At 49.7% G+C, this 17,740-nt stretch overlaps 1 protein-coding gene across 1 annotated transcript in view; it reads right to left on the bottom strand.

Annotated features, from left to right (window-relative positions):
• The window catches only part of klar (klarsicht), a 324,252-nt gene that overhangs the window by 51,903 nt on the left and 254,609 nt on the right, over positions 1-17,740 (bottom strand). The window contains exons 8-13 of the mRNA XM_089557260.1: positions 10,939-11,277; positions 8,605-9,326; positions 6,674-6,992; positions 5,878-6,077; positions 4,597-4,849; positions 3,734-3,850 (exon numbers count right to left, since the gene is read on the bottom strand). Of these exons, the coding sequence (XP_089413386.1) occupies positions 3,734-3,850; positions 4,597-4,849; positions 5,878-6,077; positions 6,674-6,992; positions 8,605-9,326; positions 10,939-11,277 (1,950 nt within the window). The remainder of the gene's footprint in view (positions 1-3,733; positions 3,851-4,596; positions 4,850-5,877; positions 6,078-6,673; positions 6,993-8,604; positions 9,327-10,938; positions 11,278-17,740) is intronic.

The raw sequence follows: 17,740 nt of genomic DNA, 5'->3' as shown, positions 1-17,740 counted from the left end.
CTACCGAGACAAGCTGTTTATGCAACCCAAAGTAAAGCATGACACATCCAGGATGCGACAGACAAAAAAATTGGGGGAAACTTAAGCTCAGCATTTAAAGGCATGATGCAATAGTGTTAAATAACACAGGCACTGTTCATCACAACACAGCAACCACAGTTCGCAGGTTCCCATAAATGTTTTTGCAAAATATCTCCAGTGAGAGCTCAAGGTTATGCAATTTAAGTTTTTTTGCCTAAAAAACGTAACAGCTATAGCTGATCCATGTAAAATTAAACATACCAAGATGTCTTCATCCAGCATTCGAAAGAGAACCTAATTTTTTGGTTAAGGCGTTAGTAAATTTCCCTTTGTCTAGTGCATAAGTTAATTTCTACCTTTCATAAGGTGATAAATGTTTGCTGTTTTTCCTACATTATAAAAACCTTTTGTGTCTAGTGCTTTCAAGAAGAAGTCCTAGTCAGTATAAGTTAATTACTACTGCCAGCATTGCATGCGGCCATTTTGGGTCATTCCAAGACTGTCCCATGCCTCTGAAAACTGAGGTCAAATAAGCTTTTTTTTTATTCATTTATCATATAGTGTGGCACTGTACAACTTTAGTTTTTAATGAGCCGGAGAACAGCTGTTTATTCCATTATCTATTTTATCATTTTCTTGTGCAACGTTCTTTTAAAACTAAATATTTTATAACCATGCACCACGTCTGAGTAAGAGCCACCATCCTAAGTTTACAGGATATGACTGAGTAAACTTTTTTTTGTATTCAGGTGATTTAACGAGCCCACAGTTTGACCAAGGTACACACTGTGGGCTTGTGCGCACTGCCCAAAATAAAGCATGTCTAAATAAAGTCCACAAGGTCCCACTAATGTTGAACATGAACGTCAACTGGGACATAAAAGAGACTGCAGTTCTGTTCACATTGATAGTCCCAGTTAAATCTAAAAAATGTGAAGTGGACATGCGTGCACATCCGTTGAATGTTTCAAATAACAGTGTTCGGCATGCACAGGTCATTCTGGGGACATTCACGCTGGGGTCTCCGCGCATGAAAAGTCATCAAAGAGCACCATTAGGAGAAGCTCCACTCGGAGGGGCCCGAAGCTCAGTTCGATATATCAAACGACCGCTGAAATAGAACTTTAACATATACAGTCGAACCTCGATGTAACGAACCTCAATGTAACGAAATTCGCGATGTAACGCATTTTTTTCATTTCCCAATCACTTCCCCATTGAAAACCATGTATTTTTTTTCGCGATTTAACGAAGTGATTTTGCTCCGCACTTTCGATGTAACGAAGTCCTTGCGCATCGCATGCATGTGCCAGGAGCTACCTTGACAATCGAATGAGAGCTAAAAGTTTAGCCAAGACGAAACGCAGTTTGTATTTGCCCTTTTACGCGCCAATTTTGCCGGCAGTGTGGGAATCTGCGAGAACGTACCGCCGCGCCATCTGTCGTGCGCATACAAAGCCCGCGGCATGGAAGTTTCAAGACGCGCCGCGCCATGACGCCACTGGCGAGCTGTAGACTCTGAACGTGAAAGCGCAAACTGGAATTTTCTTGCAGCGTCCGTTCGTTTTTTTTTTTTTTTTTGCGTGCGATGTCCTCGTAGAGAACAACAAAAAAAAGTCTTCAGTGTTGACAAACTCGTGGAGCTAGTGTGGTCGTACCTTTAAAACGGGTGAGCGGCGAAAAAAAAAAAAAAATGTGCCCTGGCAGAGGAGGCGAGTGGCGAAGGGGGTAGAGGGGAGGCGTGGCGTGGGAGGCGCGCGCGGTGCATTCTGGGTGGGCGGCTTCGGCGCGTTCTCGGCGCGGCCCGCGCGAAATGCAGCCGGCTGCATTCCGCGCCGGGCGCCGTCAGAGCGCGCCGGTAGCCGCCGAACACGCTGGCGATCGGGCGCCGCTGTTTCGCGGACGTGACGTCGCCGTGCCACGCGCGCTCGCGCTACGTCGGAGTAGAACCGCGCCGCGAGCACAATCCCACCGCGCCGGCGTGAGCGATGCGAACATTTTTCTTTATTTTTCTCTGATGCGTCCCCGGCTGCAAATGTTCAATGCTGATGATGATGATACCAGTAGCGACATCTTGTGGCGGCTTTCAGTACTAGGCGCTGCGCTCGTTCTTTTGCTATGCGCACACGGAGAAAAATGATGCCGTCGCGGTGTTTGCTATCACTCATTATGTTCCTGATGTAGAAAAAAACATCCGGTGCCCTTGTTAGCGATACTATTACTCGATTTTCTTGCGTATTTCCTCAATAAGTGATTTACAAGTTCTCATCAACAAGCATTGTTCCTGAACCAGTTATACTTTATTTTGACAGCTGAAACATGGGAACCTCGACGTAACGAAATTCGCGATGTAACGAAATTTTCGGCTGCAAGTAGGACTTCGTTATATCGAGGTTCAACTGTAGCACGGCTTTTCTGTACTTTTATAGAAAACTTTCAGAGAGACAATCTGTGCATTTGATGTATATAACTCAAGATATCCGAGATCTAAGAAGAAAAAAAAAAATCAAGATGAGCTCTCGTGTTGTTCTCCCCTTCTGTCTATGTTTTTTTGCTAAATTTTTAGTTGTGGAAAACCACAACATCATACATGAGAAAAAAAAAAAATCTTGTAACTCGAGATCAGTGCATGTAGAAAGCCAGTCCAATAAAAAGCAGTCAGTGCCTCTGTTGTCACCTTCTATCCACCCTGCCTTTGTGCTGTTTCTTTCCATTATGAAATTTGCAAAACATTCATTCCATAGAGATGCAAAGGTTAACGAATTTTCAAGTCGCAAAGCAACAGTGTAGGCCATTTTGTCTACCATGATGGAGCGCTCTCGATGAATTTTCACCAGCAAGGGTTATTTAATGACCTCTGGAATATTGTAACAGGAACATTTTTGCAGAGATTAAGAAGTGTAATAATGTATTCAACTGATCCTCACGAAGAGAGGAATGGATAAAGATGCAATGACCTTGGTATACAGTTACCACTGCCACTTCCAGCCCAAGCAAACAGTGAAAAAGCCAGCATTTCTTTGTCAATTGCCGTAAGGTGCACCCCGCAAAGTCCCACAAACACAGTCCTGCAATCCTGCAATCAAAACAAGATGAGCTCTCGTGTTGCTCTCCCCTTCTGTCTATTTTTTTTGCTAAATTTTTAGTTGTGGAAAACACACTAGCCCAACATCATAAATGAGAAAAAAAAATCTTGTAACTCAAGATCAGTGCACGTAGAAAGCCAGTGCAATAAAAAGCAGACAGTGCCTGTGTTGTCACCTTCTATCCACCCTGCCTTTGTGCTGTTTCTTTCCATTATGAAATTTGCAAAACATTCATTCCATAGAGATGCAAAGGTTAACGAATTTTCAAGTCGCAATGCAACAGTGTAGGCCACTTTGCGTACCATGATGGAGTGCTATGGATGAATTTTCATCAGCAAGGGTCATTTAATGATCTCTGGAATATTGTAACGGGAACGTTTTTGCAGAGATGTGAAATTACGAAGCGCAATAATGTATTCACCTGATCTTCACGAAGAGGGGAATGGATAAAGATGCAATGACCTTGGTATACAGTTACCACTGCCACTTCCAGCCCAAGCAAGCAGTGAAAAAGCCAGCATTTCTTTGCCAATTGCAGTAAGGCGCACCCAGCAAAGTCCCACAAACACAGTCCTGCAATCCTTGTGCTTGCTTTGAATCAAAGCGCAGCTAGCACTCTGACCCACCTGATAATCGTCCCACACTTGGTCAGAGACCGAGCTTTGTTCCTCCACATGGGCCAATGTCGGTGCACGGGAGAACAGGTGGCCCTTTGAAGCCATGTAGGGAACTCCGAGGCAGTCCTGCACAGACATGCGGGTCCTTCACTTCTGGCCCAAAACAGCGCCCCCCAGTTGCTGCTATGCCGCTTTCTCTTTCATAAAAGCAGAAAGATATACCCAACACTCAGTAAAAGCAGCAAAACATTATGAATACAACAGCAATCAAAATCTAGGCAATAAAAACTTTCAGTTCGAAAAGACAGAGCTTTCAACCGATAAAAAAGAAGTAAATCCACAATCACATGATCCCAATCAAACAAATGCACGAAACATTTAACCCTACTGCAAGAGGAGAATATTAGCTAACAACAATCGCACAGCTTTTATTCTGCAGACTCTTATTCACCCTTGACCACACCAAGCGAGAGAAGCTGGTTTCACACTTTCCCAGGCATAAATGTAGTTACAAACAGCTTTGGAGTGCTTACCAAATTCACAACAGCTTTGGAGTGCTTACAAATTACCCTCACACTCCCATGAGTATGTGTTTGGAAACAAGATCTGCACTCTAAGCCGAGTGAGTGTGCTCACGAGTGCACCAGCCGGCCTGAAGAAATGTGCTTATTCGACCAACCACTTGTTAGGCTTAGCCTAGCAATGAAGGCAAATGTGCACGGTGCTCTAACTATATGCCTGTACTCCAGTGCCCAGCACAAAGCAGAGTTGTCCATCTTTCAACCAAAACAAAAATTCAACAAAGCGGCTGCTGAAGAAAAAAAAAAAAAAGGCAGAGTACTAAAGCCCATAAGAGAGCATCGAGCCCCCACCTGGTAGTTCTCCGTGCCCGAAGATGAAGACGCATTCTGCAAGGAGCCAGCGGACAAGGAAGTAGAAGAGGCACGCCTCATGCGGCGTCCATTGTCGTCGCCGCTTTTCTGCCGCTTGTGAGCCGATGAAGAGCCCGACAATGCCTCCGAGCTCGACCCAGAGCGCAGCCCACGCAGGCCCCGGGATCTCTGCAGCCGGCGGTCGGGTGACGACGGGTCCTTCTGAACGCCAACTGAGCTTGTGCGTGGCCGACTGCACGTGAGCATAGCATAGAAAAAGTCATGTAAGCTTTGGCCAAGGGTCACTTGCTCATGCAACACAAATATACTCTTGATGTAAGCTGCGAAACTGAGTCGGGCAGTGAACAGTTCAGGCACGAGAAATTGAAGGTGACTTGCTATTGATTATGAACTCAACAGGACAGGCATTCTGGGTCTTCATTCTTCTGACCAACACCAAGGTGAATTTCCTTATTTGTCAGGCTATGGTCATGGTGATGGTTATGGTTGTCAGCTCAGTGGTTGTTTGCTCCCGGCCGCAGCGATCGAATTTTGATGGAGGTGAAATTCTAGAGGCCCATGTATTGTGTGATGTCAGTGCACGTTAGAGAACCACAGGTGGTCAAAATTTCCGGAGCCCTTCACTATGGCGTCCCTCAGAGCCTGAGTTGCCTTTGGGACGTTAAATCCCCATCAACTAGACTAAACAAATACATCATATTAAGAATTAACTCAGTTCACATAGCTGTTAGGAGCCAGTAGGCAAACTAAACTATAGAACCAGAAGTTCATCCCAGATGCAGGCATTGCTTAAAAATATATATAAAAAAAACTGGCTGCCGTTCCTACCTCGAAATAATAGTGCAAATAAAATAATTCACCCCAAACCGAGAACATCACCTGCCAATGCTCACTAAATAATTAATAACAGGACTTCTTTACAAATAGGCCTTAAAGTTAAAAACTGCCAAACTTAGTGCAAATGTGACCAAGGTGATGTCATGAGACAGCTACAGACATCCAACAGAGTTCTGAAGAATAGCAAGAAATGGCTCTCAATAGCATGCTAGGCTGGTGTGTTTGGAACTCTGAGACAGCAAGAACACTGTAACACAAACGCTCAAAACTGTGTGTTTGAGAAAAAAACATTTCTACGTATTTCGAAGAGAAAAGAAGCAAGGTCGAGGTTTTCACATAAGCATACCTTCAATGTATAAAAATATCACTCGCATTTGCTAGCAGTAAAAAAAGGAAAGAAAACAAACAAATAAGAGATCGCACCTTTGTGTCTTAACCAATGGCGTAGCTGTCAGCAAGTTCAGGGCCGTTTCGGATGTCGAGTGAGGGCACAGCTGCAGGCCTCCGCGGGGTCCCAGTTCAATGACACTCCAGGGCCTTTCACGCGAGCGTTTCTTGCGCAATCCTTGGCGGAGGACCGCCCGAGGTGCCGTTGCATCGCCTTCCGAGAGAGCAGAGCCAACCTGGCAAAAACATCAACCAGCATCAGCATATCCTGAACTGCAATGCCTACCAGTGTCTCCGAACTACTGCCTTTGCCGGTGAGCAACCTTTCAAATTTTCTGGATTCCTTGATATGAAATGAGTAAATATATCAAAGAATTTAAGGATTAATCAAGCTATGAATAACCTGCTAACAAATGCTCGAAAGTGAGTGCAATGACCCATGCCAGAGAATAAAGACTTAGTACAGAGCCTTCACAGTGAGTGGAGAGCATATATGTGTGCACACTGATGAACCTTTCTGCTTCAAGAACGGGGGGAGCACTTGATGAAAACTGCAAGCTCAATGAACAAAAGAATTATAGCTTAGCATAATATATGAATGATTAAGTTCTTTTTCATTGAAATTTCTTTTTAACCAGAATCCAAGAGTCGCAGCCTCCAAACTAGCAACTAAAGGATTTCGCCTTGTGAAGATTACGCCATCCCAGCAAACCAAAAACGCCTCAGAGACGTCTCAGAGACATCTAGCTAGACGTCTCTGAGACGTTTTTCGTTTGCTGGGATCCGTTTCAACACACTGCGGCACGAATGAACAATGGCTTGCTACCATTACCTGCACGACTGTTTCCACAGAGCCAGTGCCGGACTTGCTCAGCAGTGACATGCTGCGGGATGTGTCCAGACCCTGGCTGCTGCTGCCGCGAGATGAGTGGTGTGACGAGGCAGCTCCGTCGGACTCGTCTCCAGGCTCCTCGGATTCGTCGTTCGTTGTGTACTCGCCGCTGGCATCGCACGAGCTGTCGACTCGACCTTCGCCACCCCCTGTAACTGACGCTTCCTCTTCCTCATCCTCGGCAGCGCTGGCTGCAGTCAGCGGAGCGGCCTCACAGGTCTGGAGCCAGTGTCGAACTCGGTCTGACTTGCCATCAGTGCTGCACCCACAATATTGAGACCGGGTGAGAGACCCTGACATAGTGGGAAAGTGTTGTCTGTTTATGCTGTGCCTTACCTAGTTAGCAGTACAATAATGCTGACTAATAAGCAATGAGACACCTTGATGTACTACTGCAGGCTCCACACTGTGCCAATAAAATAAAGCTCACTGCATAACTAAAACTGGCAAGATCAATTTGCCTGTACTTATCTACTACAAAACTTAAGCATAAATTGACTTAAATCACCTCCAAGCATGATTACTTAATTTACTCGAATGTAACAAGCGTATTTTGACCGAAGATAGCAGTGAAAAGTGGCATCTCACATTACAACTGAATCTCATGAGGAGACAAAAGCACACTGCGCCTTATTTACCCACATACTGGCAGATGCGTCATGCAAGTTGGCCCCCAGGTTGGACAGGAAAACAGAAAAAAAAATGCTACACTGGTCAACCAACGGAAACTCGAAGCCGCAAATATCAACTAAGGTTACTGGAAAGGTGAATCATATATCAGAGCAGCAGCGAAGTAGCCAGAAACTCGTCACCAGGGACGGCGCCCTTGTATACGAGTGTGAGTTCAACGCGTCATCTCAAGGAAACATGATAGGATACGCGAGATTAAAAGCCTTCGTTAGATTCTATTAAAAGTTCAGCAGACCTCTTCAACATCCGTCACCAGCGATGTCGCACGACAACAGTATTAATCCACTTCGGGCGCACAGAAAGTTTGGGGTTGCTATTGCATGCAATAAGGTGCTCACTGCTTTCCTTGGCATTGTACCCGATGCACTTTTCGGCGACATAAAAATTGCGTCCTGCCGTGTAATTTTCTGACGGTTCCACACGTGAGAGACGACGACTGGTTCAAACAATGCAAAGAACGACCACAGACATTCGAGAGGCATGACTAACTGCATGGATGACCAACTGGGAGAAGTTTTGTTATTACGCCACAGCGTCTAAAGGGCACAGTTGATGCAGTGCTGGGGCAGTGGGACTCCTAGCTTATCTTTGCATATCGGTCTGATCTCGCACGCTTTTTGTGCAGCTCTCTTGAAACAGAAGAGTCATGTTGTGAACCCAGACCTTGAGGGCCTCTTGTTCATTTCGATCGTTCCTCATGTTACATGCGTATCCTTTGTTTTCTTCCTTCATGCACCTGCAAAGTCAGCCTTCGCACTACAGTCGTGGCTGTGTTGCATTTGAGTAAATGAAGGTTTTGTAAGTCACAAAACGCATTTTAACTCTAGATAAGGGCAAATGAAAATGGGTTGTCTCTTCTAAATACCTTGCAAAGTTGTTGTTCTTTAATACAGTTTCAAGGAAATGTAGCTGCCATGGGGATTACAAACAGCAACTGCAGAGACACTATACTGAATATGATTGAAAGGCAATGGCAATGATGCTTTGAACAGCATATATGGCATACTACATAAAATAAACTATGCCAGTTTGCTCTTCACACTAAATTAACCCTTTTGGACACAACTTGCTGTTCAAGAAGTTTCAAAAGAAGTCTAGCCTGCGGAAGGGCTTTGAACTCTGTGAAAGATCCGATTTTACATTGCAGTAAGTATTCTTTGAACATGCATATGAATACAAACCCTGTGTTGCAGGCACTTGCATCACCACCAAGTTTTTCAAGCTCTGCAAAATCCATCAGCTCATCGCCCAGCTGTCCAGCAGCCCCAGTGGCATCGTCCCCATTCTGGTCCGAGAATGGAGCGTCTTCCAGGAGTGTCATCTTGTAGAAGTCCACGTTTGAGACGTTCGACTGGATGAGTGGCGATGCCTCATACTCTCCTTCCTCAAACTCTTCTCCCGCTAACTGGTACAGAGTGGCCACACCATTGTCGATGAGACCAGAACCACAGTCGTCAATGCCATCCCTGGCCATGCCACTGTCGCGATACTCCCGGAACAGCGAAGACGGCGATGCCGGTGCCTCTGGGCTGTAGCTGTAGATGCGGATGCAGTCCTCGCTGGACAGCTGCGTAGAGCTCTCGCTCGAGTAGCCGATGTCGTGGAGGAGCTCAAAGCGGCGGCCGCCCTTGCAGGCCATTTTGAGGTCTGCGATGCCGGTCTGCCCCACCATGACTCCCTTCTCAAGCCGCGTGGGAGGCTGTGGCTCTGGCACGGTGGGAGGCACAATGATGGGGGACTGGTGCTGCTCCTCGGCACTACGGGGTTCCTTGTTGGTGTTGCTGCCGATCTCCATGGTCCTGTCGCTTGTCGTGCTGCTTCCGTCCCATTCACAGCTCAGGCGCGGCTGCTTGGTCTTGGGTTCATCGCCGTAACAGCAGTCACTGCCAGTCTCCCAGAGCCCCTGGGCAGCAAGACGACACAAGTGCATTTGATTCATTGATAACTGCATCCTCAATGGCAACGTGAGACTTCCACAATGGTGCAACATGATAGAACTACCTTTTAACATGGTAAGCAAACAAAGGAAGGGAATGAGGGGCTCATTATAAATATTAAAGAAGCCAACAGCCACAGAAACCAAGGGGCACAGGGGATTTTTTTAATTTATTTATTTTGTGGTGTCGGTCAATTTAGAATATTACTCAATATGTTATCGCTTAAAGATAATTGATTAGAAAAGCAGAAGAAAAAACAACCACTGCCGCCGGTGGGATCCGAACCCACGACCTCCGAATTACGCGTCCGGTGCTCTACCTCTGAGCTACGGCGACGGCTGTCAAATCTTCTGCTTTCGGGGGTATTTATGTTTACAAGTAACCTAACTTTGAGAGTGTTCATCAGCGCCACTACGTTCTACGTCACACCTGCGGTAACTAAGGACGTTCTACATCCGCCGCTTGTGAACGTGGGTGGCGCTGATGAACACTCTCAAAGTTAGGTTACTTGTAAACATAAATACCCCCGAAAGCAGAAGATTTGACAGCCGTCGCCGTAGCTCAGCGGTAGAGCACCGGACGCGTAATTCGGAGGTCGTGGGTTCGGATCCCACCGGCGGCAGTGGTTGTTTTTTCTTCTGCTTTTCTAATAAATTAGCTTTAAGCGATAACATATTGAGTAATATTCTAAATTGACCGACACCACAAAATAAATAAATTAAGAAAATCCCCTGTGCCCCCTGGTTTCTGTGGCTGTTGGCTTCTTTAATATTTTAACATGGTAGTAATGAAAAAGTAAGCATCTAATATGGCATTCACTTTACAATCTGGACACGGATCACATACGTGCATTTCTTTCGTCTTTTTGCACATTTAAAAGAACCATAGCACTTGCTATTTTTTTTCCTTTTCAGTGGCCTCATATTGGCATTATGTTCTTAACGCATCTATTCTTATTCCTTTTCACTTCCTCACAAGAACAAGGAACAAGACCTTGCTAACTTCAGCAACACAATTTTTAAACTGTCAATTTATTAAGAAAATAAACGGTGGCCCTTCATTCATCAAACACCAGTGAAAATGTGTGCATAACATCTTCACTCCAATGATGCGAGGCAGCTTTCTCTTTATTCAGTCTGTTTCAGCAAAAATACAGACTCCTATTTGCTGCACTATGACGCATACTTTGCAGCGATACAAAAGCATGCTTAAACTTCAGAACTGCCACAGGTATGCAACAAGTAACTAGATTGCGCAAAAATTTGAACAAACCTACTGAGAGCGGTGTGGGAAGAGACGAGAAATGGTTTGGTTTGGTTTGGTTTATGGGGTTTAACGTCCCAAAGCGACTGAGGCTATGAGAGACGCCGTAGTGGAGGGCTCCGGAAATTTCTACCACCTGGGGTTCTTTAACGTGCACTGACATCGCACAGTACACGGGCCTCTAGAATTTCTCCTCCAAAGAAATTCCAGTCGCCACGGCCGGGATCGAACCCGCGTCTTTCGGGTCAGCAGCCGAGCACCGTAGCCACTGAGCCACCGCGGCGGCACAGACAAGAAATGGATTCATACACTCACCCGAGAACCCTGCAGGAGTTGCTCCAAGAAGCACTGCCACTCTAGAGAGCGGAGCCACAGGGCATGCCAACGTTTCTCGAGGTTCGCAGCAACGCGCCGGATACGATGGGCATCGTTGGCGAAAAACGGCTGGAGCGGTGCGGAGCAGTCCGCAGTATTCTCTCTGGCTGCCTGCTGTGGTGGTGCTGCCGGCGCTGGCTGTTTGGCATGGGATGTCGAGAGCTGTGGGTTTGGAGTCGAGCTCTTGCCAGTGGCGCTTGTACCCGTGCACAGTGCCTCGCACTGCCTCAGCAAGGACTTCACCTGCACGCTTCGCGACTCGATCTCCTGCTGCAAAACCTGGATAAGAAAAGAAGAGCAGGAAAAGAAGTTAGCCACAAATGGACCAGCTCAGCCGGCATCTGAAAAGCTGAAATCTGCAGTGACCTGTCATTTCTCGCACTGTGTGAAAATACTTGAATAACAGACTGAACAAAAAAAACAAAAACACTGAACTGAAAGCCACATGAATTTCATGCACTAAACCTTCCGACATCAAATTTGGCTGCAATGAAACAGACTCTCCCGCTGCTAAGTCAGTCCATTGCTTCACACGAATGTTCAGTAGTATGGAAGAACGTGGACACCAAAAAGGAGACGAACACACGAGAAGAAAGATAAGCTATGCCATGCAATGCACATCAAGAAATTGCAAACTATAGTGCTCTTTGCTTTTTTCTTGTATTCTCCTCACTGTGCGTGCTGTCAGCCTCTGGCTCAATTAGTTCAGCGGAAATGTGTCCCTCCACTTGTACTCTTGATGACATTTTTTGAGTCACAAACTCAATCGCCCAATCACCACCTACCAATCAAGGTTGGCAAGCAGTGATGCTTCGTTGCGCTTGATGTAACACGCAAACAGATTTGTTATTTGCTCGCATAGGTATCAACTTCACACTTCAGTCAACACATGATATGATACAGCGGCCCCCACACGAGACAAAAGTTCAAATCAACCAACACCGACAGTGCCATTTATTTTACAAGTCCACAAACAACCTGAAAACGCATAAAGAATATGCATGAACACGCCGAAACAGATGGAAGTAAAAAGCCGCCTCGCTCACCGTCCATATGCAGGTGACCCCCTTATGTCAAGGCATCAACGCATTTTTTTGATGGGTACTTTGGTAGGGGAGGGAAGCAGACGCAGATAGACGAAAGCCAATTCGATCACGGCATGCAAACTACTGGCCGGGGCATGCATTGGCGGGTATAACGGGGCAGAGCAGGCCATAACAATAACGCGCCGTCCTTGGTCGGCAAAACACGACCAGACAGGCACCGGCAAGACTTCATTCTTCGCAGACCTCGCCGCGCACAGGCAACGGCCGGCCGAGGCAGCCAGCGAAGTGTGCGGGGCGGCGGGTTGGCACGGGGCAGTAGTTTTTGAACTGCGTCCGCCCTTTCTCCCCCCTCCTCCTCCTCCTCACGGTGCTCGCAACGGAAAAGAATAAAAGGACGCCGAAGACGAAGGGAGGAGGGGGGGCGGGGGTGGCGAGCGGCGAAATGACTCAAAGGAGAAGGAACCGGTTTTCCCCCTCAATCACACAACGATCACACAACCATCGAATGGCGCGCCGGCCAAAGCGGCAACCCTTTCGCTGGGCCAGAACGACGACGACGACGTAACAGGCGAGATGTATATACACACGAAAAAGAAACAACACGGGCGCCCAAGCGAAAATGACCTTGACGGCGCAGAGAAAAGGTCGCTCACACAGGCGCGTTCTTCGTGCTGGAACGAGAGGCTAAAAAAGAGGTTCGGAAAGCAAAGCGCCAATAGGGGAAGCAAGCTGAGGAGCGAAAGAAGAAACAGAAAACGCACGAGAAGGGGAAACGTTCGTTAATTTCTTGGCGGCGGGCAGCCCTTTCCAGGTCGCGACGTGGTACGCCGCGCGCAACCTGTTTTTGGGGCAGCGAGCACAGCATGCACGACAATGCGTCTTTCTCGGGAAAATGAGAGGGGGGGGAGGCTACGCCCTTTCAGCGGCTGACCGGACGGAGTGAGTCACTCGGGACGCACGAGATGCACGCACGTCGAGACACATGCCCGGGCGTGATGACAGACGATGGACCGCACACGTCTTCGCGAGGCAGACGATATCTGGCCAGTAGTCTGGTCTTCGCAACCGTGGTGAAGAAGACTTCCAGCGACCTACTGCAGTCTCCGCGACGACTTTCGCCCCTGCAAGACTGCTATAGGCTGCTGGAAGTCTTCTTGACCACGCCTGTAAAGACCAGACCACAGGCTAGATATCGTCTGCTTCGCGAAGACGTGCGCGGTCCACACAGAGTGCGTCTGTTCGCACGCCCGGACATGTGTCTCGACGTGCCAAGAAGACAGCAACAAAGTGTGTGACGACTCCAGCGATGTACGAGATGGGCGTTTAATTCCCCTCCTGAAACGTTAGTTAGCCCCGAAGGAAGATATTCGGAATGCGTGGACCTCTTCACGAATCTCCAGACACGTGAACATAGGACTGTGACAGATGTGCGGAGCCATCCCACGTGCTTCAACTCTTCCCTAGTTCTATGACCACAGTGCAATGTCGTAAAATGGCGGCGACCGTCGAGCTGTCTCCGAAAAGGTCTACACAACGGAGCCCTTAATCGTCCGGGCTAATTCCTGATCGTTTCAAGCGACAAAAGGGGAGAGGATGCTTGCAAGAAAAGGATGTGATCGCCGAGGTCCAAGACAGCGACGCATATCCAATCACAAACTGCCGACGAACAGTTAGCAACAGGCATTTAGGCCACGAACGTGCTACACCACAAGCAAGTAAGGTTCGTGATCGCGCACCGATACCGCGCGCCGGACGCCCCAGATTCCCGCCGCGAAACCGCGTGGGAGTGGTAGCGAGAGCGCGTGCCACATTTGAAGGCGTCTTTCCTAATGAACGCACTGGGGAGACCCAGCACTCGAAGTACATTCTTCAAAGCACACCCACGGCTAGCACACATTGGTCTTCAATACGGCCACGACAGCGCGCGCGCAAATGAGGAATCGCACCACGCACGGGCCGGCGGACGCGATACCGGAGTGTGCATTTGCGCGAAGAAAATGATCGCGAATGATAGTCAATATTCGGCTAATGTGGTGCTGCGCTCTGACTTCGTGAAAGGGGGGTGTAACCTCCGATCATGGAGGAAAAGTAACGGGGGAATTGGATTGGATTGGAGTAAACTTTATTTGTGCCTGCAGCGGGCGCTCGCGCGCCCCGACGAGGGCCTATGTCGTCTACGAGGCTGCCGTTACTCGGCGCGGGTCTCCGCTCGCCGTTGCCGGCTCGCTGGGTCCCTGCCTTTCGAGCGCCCCGGGGACCTGCTGGACGGCCCATAGCTGTTGGTCATGGTCGTTGCTCTTCGCTGCTGCCTCCAGCCGCGGCGGGATTGTTCCTGATCTTGCTTCCTTTGGATTTCTGATGCAGTCCCACAAGATGTGCGTCTGATCTGCCGGCTCCCTCCGGCAGACTCTACACGTATCGGTCGGGTAGGTCTCGGGGTACATGCGATGCATCAGTCCCGGGCTCGGTAGCGATCCGGTCTGGAGCTGTCTCAGTAGTACCGCCTCCGCTCGACTCAGCCTCGGGTGCGGGGGTGGGAGAGTCCTGCGAGCCAGGCGGTAGGCCTTCGTGATTTCGCTGTAGTCGGTCATGCGGTCCTTGGCTCCGAACCACGTTGGACGGTGTGTTGCCGGGGCGCGGTTGGTTAGCGCTCGCGCCGCTGCGTGTGCCGTCTCATTGTGGTTCGCACTGCGTTCCGACGCGTCGCCCGCGTGCGCCGGAAACCACTTGATTCTTACTCTTCGGTCTTGCAGTTTAGTCGCTCGTAGTACGCGCTCGGCCTCCCTGCAGACTTGGCCTTTGGCGAAGTTTCGCACCGCCTGTCTCGAGTCACTCAGCACCGTGTAGCAGTCTGCGTCGGCGATGGCCAGGGCGATGGCCACCTCCTCCGCTTGTTCCGCTCCGGCGCCTCTCACGCTCGCTGCCGTCCTCGTGGCGCCGGTCGACGCCTCTATGACGACCGCTGCGAAGGCGTTCCGTTGGTATTCGGCCGCGTCCACGTACCGCGCGTGCTCGTCGTTGGCGTGCAGGTCGATGAGAGCCTTGGCCCTCGCCGCTCTTCTTTCCTTGTTATACTCGGGGTTCATGTTCTTGGGTATGGGGTCGATTCTGGTCTGGCGTCGGACCTCTTCGGGGACGGGGAGCTTTGTCTCCGCGTCGTTCGAGTGTCCTATTCCCAGGTCGTCCAGTATCTTCCTCCCGGCTTTGGTCGTGGACAGCCGCTCCAGTTGAGAGGTCCGTTGCGCTTCGGCTATTTCTTCGAGCGTGTTGTGGATCCCGAGTTGTAAGAGGCGGGTCGTGCTCGTGGACTCGAACAGGCCCAGCGCCGCCTTGTACGCTCTCCTGATGATTACATTAATTTTGTTGCGTTCGTGTTGCAGCCATCTATGGTAGGCTGCAACGTACGCGACGTGGCTGATGACGAAGGATTGGACGAGCCTGATTAGGCTCTCCTCTCTCATGCCAGCCTTCCGGGAAGTGACTCTTTTGAGGAGTCGCATAGCGTTGGCCGCTTTTGCCGTGAGACGGGCGATGGTTTCGCCGTTTCTTCCATGCTTTTCGATGACCATGCCTAGGATCCTGATTTTGCTGACCTCGGGGATCACGTTGCCGGATTTGGTTACGATTCTGATTTTTTCGCATTCGCGTTGTCTGGTCTTGCATCTGCCATTGTTGGTAGGTGGGAGTATGAGGAGCTCCGATTTGCTCGGCGAACATCTCAAGCCGGTGCCTTCCAGGTGGTCTGAGAGCGTGATGTCACGCAGACGGTCGCCGCCAGCCAAGGAGGCAGCCAGGCTCTTCTGAAGCCTCCCGTTTCACCTTCTGAATCACGCCGACCATGCACGCCTAAGTCTGAAACCACGTGACCAGCGGAGATCGGCCGGTTCCAATGAAATTCTCCCAGGCCCGTCATGTGGGGCAGCCTTGATTGAACTTCCAAACCGTCCCGTGACTCTCCCTGGTTTCTGGGTCCGTACATCCAAAAGAAGCCAGCGCTGTGGCAGCGAGGGCCCTGTGGACTCGAGGGAGAGCGTGCTCTAAAGAAGAGTGTTCGCAGCGGCGAATGGACGCTAGAGAAAGCAAGAACACCAAAACCGAGCAAGCCGCGGCGACACTAAGGGCAGAGCTATTCAGGGCCATCCCTACACTCCGCAATCTACGGCTCTTAGTAGTCGCCACAGCCGAGGTACACACGTCCAGGACAAGACCCACCAGAAAGCTCGTGCCAGCCGTTTATGGCGCGGGGTCGGGAGACGAGTTTATCAGGTGCACCTCAAAGAGCGACGGCGCCCCGAAAACCGTGGCGCATCTGGGCGCGAGCGAGCGCGCGCTTTTGGTGACAACGAGGATAACCTTCGCCCCGGCAGGCTTCGATCGAAGTCTCCGCACGGGACCCTCTGGTGCGCGGGGCACACCCTGCGCGCAGACGTAGCTCCCGACGATAACGAGACAGAAGAAAGGGCGTCACGCACACCGATATAGAGGTGCGCTATATTTGACGGGATCGAAGGGACGATCCACGAACGCGCGTGCGGCTTTTAACTCGCCATAAGGGCTTTCACGCTGGTGAAACTATCGGAGATTTTCGTGGCCCACGGCGAAACATTTCGTGCGCAAGAGAACCTCGCTGTATCGAATTCGCGTAATTCGAACACCCGGTTTATGCGAACTGACACTTTGGTTCTGTCACGGTCGCGTGTGTTTAAGAGAGCCCGCTAGCGCTCCGCCTAATTCGAACAAATCTTCCGACTTGTTCGGGTTGAGATTCGTTGAGTTCGATTGCACTGTATACCCCACAGATCAAACAAAGGCATCTCTAACCGTCCGAGGAAGGTCACACCTGTGCTGTCACTGCTTCCACTGCAGCCACAACATAATGCGTACAGCTTCACCGTTGAACAGCGCGGGAAGACAGGACAGACGGAATTAAGAACACGAATCACAAGCGTTGGACTGCTGCATAGAGGAGAGCCCACGCTGCTATAAATTACGCTAAGGCTGCGATTTGAGTCAAGTTGGTACACAGCGCGGGAAGACGGGACGAAAGAAAGAACACGCAATACAACACTGTCCTGTCTTCCCGCGCTGCTTTCCAATGAATCGGTACCAACTTGCTCCGATCGTAGCCTTAATTAATGCCTATACAGCGACGGCTTCACGCTCCGGGCGGCTTCCAAGGTTGCGTCCTGTCACGAAACGATCGACGGGACAATCGAGGACAGCAGACGTGCTGTCTCTCAAGTGCGACATCTGCACCGCGAAGGGCAGGAATCAAGACGGTGCACGACAAAAATGAGACGAGGCCAACGAACCGTCGCGTTTTTCTTCTGACCTTTCTTGTTCTCGAAAGCGACGCCGTGCCTCAAGACTGAGCCAGACACGTCACGGACGAAAAGCGCCTCCCTCTCTCCATGCAAGCCTCGCGGTAAGCGCAGGCCGATGTTTCTATTCTCCTGCGAAGTGCTCTTCCATCCATCTCGCACACGCGCCCCGGTGAACGGGTACCGATGAAGCGCGCAACATGGACGGGGGAGGGACGTCCCCAAGACCGCGCCCAGACGTCATCGCTCACTGGACGCGATGAAGAAGACGCAAAGGTAACCAGAAGAGGTCAGACGGCACAGACGGAGGCGCCAGACAACGCCGCGGCGAGTCCTCGCTTGCTTTACGCGCTGTCTATCAGGACAGGGGACCGT

The sequence above is a fragment of the Amblyomma mixtum genome, chromosome 8 (genome assembly GCF_055824585.1).
Source record: "Amblyomma mixtum isolate Tamu chromosome 8, ASM5582458v1, whole genome shotgun sequence".
NCBI classification, from domain to species: domain Eukaryota; kingdom Metazoa; phylum Arthropoda; class Arachnida; order Ixodida; family Ixodidae; genus Amblyomma; species Amblyomma mixtum.
The sequence above is the reverse complement of the archived record's forward strand: the minus strand, read 5'-3'. Positions and strand labels throughout refer to the sequence as shown.